General features: G+C 48.0%; 1 protein-coding gene across 1 annotated transcript; it reads right to left on the reverse strand.

Annotated features, from left to right (window-relative positions):
* Positions 1-5,208: 5,208 nt before the first annotated feature.
* Positions 5,209-6,000, reverse strand: LOC143897795 (uncharacterized). Its single transcript, XM_077406706.1, has one exon. It carries the CDS (start codon positions 5,896-5,898, stop codon positions 5,323-5,325), a length of 576 nt encoding a protein of 191 aa, XP_077262832.1. The 5' UTR covers positions 5,899-6,000; the 3' UTR covers positions 5,209-5,322.

Genomic DNA, 6,000 nt, shown 5'->3' on the forward strand with positions numbered 1-6,000 from the left:
GCCCGAAATATCGCACCAATTCTTTCGGTGGTCGAAGATTGCCGAAACTGTCGAAATATACGACTCGATCTTCCCTCTTCGCGTACGCTACCCAATGAGTACCGGGACCCGCTGCGTCGTCCAAATTCACGATACCGCTCTCGTTTTGACGTACACCGCCGATCGGTAACGAATTACGCATGAAGACACCTCTGAAGAACGGTACGCGCATACGCCTTGCCAGTCGATTCAATTGTACGTTAGTCGTAATTTCCGCGGGCATATTTAACGTCTTTTCAACATTTTTTTTTTATTTTTGATGCTACTCCTCGCCCGCGTTTGTGCGGGCCGAGATACAGCCCTCGTCCGTATTTGTACGGAGCGAGATAAAGTCCGCGACCTTCCGCGGCGCGATTGTGACGTTGCATCTCTTCCAGCTGACGCCGCGCGGCTTTGTTATCGTTCACGGCCTTTACGACTCCCGCCGCTCCGCCGGCCAGAGAACCGAGAACTCCCAACAACGGTAGAATCGGCAATACGCCGCCTCGTTTCGCTGTCGGAAGTATCCGTTTTTTCGTTAGATTTTTTTCTTCACCGTTTTCGATTTTTTCGTTTTCAAACCCATTCCGAGCTTCGTCTTAGCCTTCATGGTCGCCCAGACGGCTGTAGCGGCAGCTCTCTCTCCGAGAGTCGAATCTCTCGCGGTAATGCGTTTTCGCGCTTCCGCAGCGAGTATCTCGTCCGCCGCGTGTCTCTCGGTGAGATCGCGGTTACGCGAATAGGCTATGTCGTGCTCGCGACACGCCGCGTCCAATGGATTAATACCTTGATCGCCTCTCGCCAATCGTTCTTGTAAACGAGTTCCCGGACCGCAAAATTGATAGCTGGGAATGTGTAATTCGAACGGAAGTGCGTTTATCGCGCGATTTAACAGGCCTCCACCATTTTTTTTCGTTGACATTCGCCGCAATCCTTTATCATTGGCGCGGGACCGTCGATGTGCGTTCGCTGCCACGGTCGATTGTAATGTTCGTAACAGCGACGATATGTCTGAACCTCCAAATCCGCCTTTAAATGTTCCGGAAGCTTGTCCCACACGTAGTGGACGTGATCGCCGCACGTTTGCAGCAGAACGGCTTTCGGCACAAATTGCAGCTGTTCGGCGCTCAAGTCGCGAATATCGGAAGATCTCGACAGTAGGACGAACATTTTTGCTACTGAGCGATTCGCGGTTCCGCTCGCCTATAAATAGGCGTTCGAGTCAGCCAGAAAGTCGGCAGTGTGGAAAGAAATGAGATTCGTGCGACAACCGTTGGCGATTCGCGTGACGAATTGCGACGACAGATCACGGTCGATGGGGGGCAACGTGGAGAAACGCAAGCACGGTACGATGTTACCGACTACTATACGCGCGATCATTTGCGGCCCTTCGAATTGCGGTAAAACCAACGTTCTGATTAGCTTGCTGGAAAGTCCGCACGGTGTACGTTTCAAAAACGTGTACGTGTACTCGAAATCGCTGCAACAGCCGAAATATTAATATTTGGAGAATTTGTTGACATCGATCGACGAAATCGGCTATTTTACGTTCTCCAATAACAGTGACGTCATTCCACCGAGCGACGCACGTCCAAACTCGATCTTCGTCTTCGATGACGTGGCGTGCGATAAGCAAGACGCTGTGAGAGAGTATTTCTCAATGGGCAGGCACTCGAGCGTCGACTCCTTCTATCTCTGTCAGACGTACGCGAGAATACCTAAACATCTGATACGGGACAACGCGAATCTGCTGATCCTGTTCAAACAGGATGGTACCAATTTGAAACACGTGTACAACGATCACGTGAATACCGACATGTCGTACGATAAATTTTGCTCGTTGTGCCACGATTGTTGGCAACAAAAGTACGGATTCGTAGTGATAGACAAGGACAGCGCGCTTTCGAACGGCCGATACAGAAAAGGATTTAACGTGTTCGCGATACCGTAAAAGCGATCAGTCGTTGCCGATACCTCGTCGGAGGTGAAACATTAGCGTTATTACAGAGAGAAATAGACACTCTGCTTTTTTCCGCGATGGCTGCGATCGACGAAACCGAGAATATTCGCGAACGCGAGAAGGTCGTGAAAGAGATTGCAAAGACGAGTAATTCGATTCGCAAGAAACTTCGCGCTTTGAAGACCGGTAAGATCGAGAAGGACATTGAGTTGGACACGCACTTTAAACCTCTCATCGGGCCGTTGAAAAAGATCGTTGACAACTCGAGCTTGATCGCGGTGAAAAAAGAGGAGCCGACGGAGAGCGACGCTGACGCGAAAATCGAACCGCTATCCGTTCAACAGCGCGGGGAGGAGGAGGAGGATGCTACACCGAAGAGAAAGAAGAAACGATCAGACTCCTGGCCGGATCTGTCATCGACACTGTGTAAATCTGATCAATCGAAACGACCGATAACCTCTACACCGATAACCTCTACACCGACGCGAACCGTGCAACGTACAAGTCCCGAATTTCTTGAAACCGCGAATGTTTTCGAAACCACGGACGACTCGATCAGGACGACCGTTCATAATCGGTTGCAAACGTCGGAGGGTCGAAAATGGTTTATAGAATCGTTGGAAGATCACTTGGGTCCACTGAGCCGAATTTACATCGCAGATGTTTTGGGCGCCTGTCCAACGATGGACATAGCGTACGGCGTTTATTTCGGCAATAATAAATTGATGCTCGGTAATAAAAGTTTTGACGTGGACAAAGCGGATAACATTTATATCGACGGCGTACGATACGCCGTCACACCCGGTATTTACGAGTTGATTTTCAAAAAAATACCCGATGACACGATCTACACGGAGGACGATAAAATCAAGTACAAGAGCATATTGTTGGCAACGAGTGCTCATAAATACAAGCATGATCCTCTCGGGCGACTAAAGGGCAACGTGGGATTCAAGTATCGATTTGTAATCTCACCGTTGATGTCTACCGAATCCAAGAAGAAAAAATCTAGAAAGGGATTATACATGCCTTGCGCGATGACGCTAACCGACAATAAGATCGACTACGTGCACTGGGACGACCCCAACGAGCTGGTGGATCGTCTGCGATTGCTCGACGCTTCGCGTCAAGCTGGCAACAATGCCCACGACAACGAGATCATGTCGATCATCGAGGAACTTCGCGAAGCCGGGCTTATCATAAATTAAACGGTGCGACGGCGATCCGTTCAATCAGCGTCGAAATGCCGATCAACAAATTTGGATTGTTCGAGCACAGCGGAGACGCGACGAACGCCATTTCGTACCATCGATGGAGCGGATTAATGAGAAATTTCGTGCGCAATAACGCTCTGTGTCGCGCCGCCACGGACTTTGACGCAAAGTCGCGCAAGATTCGTCGCGTAGCGCAACCTGAGACTGACGGTGACGCGGTTAACAAACTGTACGTTGATCAATTCTTTAAAATATTGAACAATCAACGAAAAGAATCAGACGAGAAGCTGACTGCGTTCGAGAAAGATCTGCAAGCGTTACGGACTGCGATAAACAAGCTTCGCCATTCGACTACCGTTGAATCGGACGCGACAACGAACAAGAATGGACAAACGGTTCAGCAGAAACGACTATCGAAAGGCGTCGAGTGACAAAAAGCAACGGTTCATTAACGACGGCGAGGAACGGCAACGAACGATTTGAGAACGGTTGTCGGACGGCTGTCTAGCGGTTCGAGAACGCTTGTCGGACGGTTGTCGAACGGTTCAAAAACAGCTTAAAAACGATTACGAGCGGTTTAAAAACAGCTGCGAACTACGCGGAGACAGGAAAGGCTACAAACGGCTAGAGAACGTCGACGACGACGACGACGATGAGTGGTAAGAAGCAGTTAACTGACGACGACGACGAGCGACAACGAACGATTCACGAATGGTTCAGAAGCGGTTACGAATGGTTCAGAAGCGGTTACGAACTGTTCAGAAGCGGTTACGAACTGTTCGGAAACTGCTACGAACGATGCACTAGAAGCAGAAACGGCGACAACGAAACATGAGACCGTTAAAATCGACCGATGCGGATAAAAATATCGAAAAGCGACGGTTGGTGGACGAACTGCACGCTCCGGCGAGAAGAAATTTTCCCCGCAGACACGTCATAGTGCGAGGGTACGACGACCTGTGGCAGGCTGACATCGTCGAGATGCGTCCGTACTCGCGTTTCAACGGAGGCTACCACTACATACTCACCGTCATCGATGTGTTGAGCAAGTACGCGTGGGCCGTGCCGCTCAAGGGTAAAGGCGGCAGCGAGACAGCCGACGCTATCGCTGAGATAATTCGACGCAGCGGGAGGTGCCCTAGTAATCTACAAACCGACATGGGGAAGGAATTTTACAACACCGACGTGCAACGTCTCGTGAGAAAACACGACATCAATCATTATTCCACGTATTCGGTGTTGAAGGCGTCGGTCGTCGAGCGATTCAATCGTACGTTAAAAAACAACATGTGGAAGATGTTTACGCTCAACGGAAATTACAAGTGGGTCGACGCGTTGCCGCGACTCGTGTCGGATTACAACGCGCGCAAGCATCGAACCATCGGCATGCGACCCGTCGACGTTACCCCCGCGAAAGCCGAAAGACTCTTGGCTACGGTGTACAGCGCGATAAAGATCGCGGGTCCGGCAAAATTCAAAGTGGGTGACTCGGTGCGCGTTAGCAAATACAAAACAATTTTCGAGAAGGGCTACACACCGAATTGGACCACCGAGGTGTTTAAGATCGTTAAAGTGCAGCGTACCAATCCCGTAACCTATCTACTCGAGGACTATCGTGGAAAATCCGTCTCTGGAGGGTTCTACGAGCACGAGTTGCATCGCGCGACTTATCCAGACGTGTATCTCGTGGAGAAAGTACTGCGCAGGAGGGGCGACGAGGTTTACGTTAAATGGCTGGGATTCGATGGATCGCACAACTCATGGATACACAAGAACAATGTTATTTAATTCGTGTAAACTGTATTTTTATTCTTAACATAAAAAAATGCAATATCTAATATGTAATACATGTAAAATGTTTGAAATATGAAATACATATGAAGTACGTAAAAAAAAAAATTAAATACACATGTGTAATATCTTTATTAATATTCTTTCCAATACTGTATAATATAATACTTACAATACGTTACGTTATACTACATTCATACATTCGTACATTCATATATACGTTATACGACATACATACGTTATACTACTACTACATTATATATTACGTTACATACATATACTATACATACGTTATACTATACATACGTTATACAATACATACGTTATACAATACACACGTTACAAAGGTATTCGATAATGTCCCCACGGTAACGTATCGGTCGAATTAGGTATAATGTATCGCTTGTCGTCGTACGGACTCAGAGCGATTTTTGTTTCGGATACGGTGTACACCTCGTGTTTTTCGGACCTTATGCAAGCCTGCTGTCGCTTCATTTCAATTTCGTCTCGCAGACATCTCGTGTAATCGTCGAACGTTATCGACCTGGCTACGACGTTGCTCTTGACACCTTTCGCTTTTTTACAGTCTTTCTTACCATCCACTCGCAAGGCATACATTTTCGCCCTGAGTCCGACGAATTCGGTCATGATCGCACCGTTATTCTCGTCCTTCATCAAGCCCGGCACTTTTTTGTTCTCGAGCGTTATACCGTACGCGTTGTCGATCGCGTAATCGCTCGTGTCGAATCTAGCGATATCGCGTTTCACGTTCTCGTACACATCCTCGCACTCGATGTAGTATATCAGACTGTCCGTATCGGTATACATAATTCTACACTTGTCGCGATACAGGGGAGACATGTACTCGTGATGAAATTCGTACAAACAGACTTTCGATATGTCGAGAATGCACATGCCGACGTAAATAGGTTTGTCAAATTTAACCTCGAGTTTTCGCAGTTCGACGGCTATCAGATTTTCTGAAAAAACGCTCTTACTGTGAAAATTTGGTTTCGA

This window comes from Temnothorax americanus, unplaced genomic scaffold (genome assembly GCF_048541705.1).
Source record: "Temnothorax americanus isolate GAGA-0224 unplaced genomic scaffold, ASM4854170v1 Scaffold21, whole genome shotgun sequence".
NCBI classification, from domain to species: Eukaryota; Metazoa; Arthropoda; class Insecta; order Hymenoptera; family Formicidae; genus Temnothorax; species Temnothorax americanus.

Excerpts from the sequence above, each read along its gene's own strand:
- LOC143897795 (XM_077406706.1), bottom strand. The coding sequence starts at position 5,898 with ATGTGCATTCTCGACATATCGAAAGTCTGTTTGTACGAATTTCATCAC.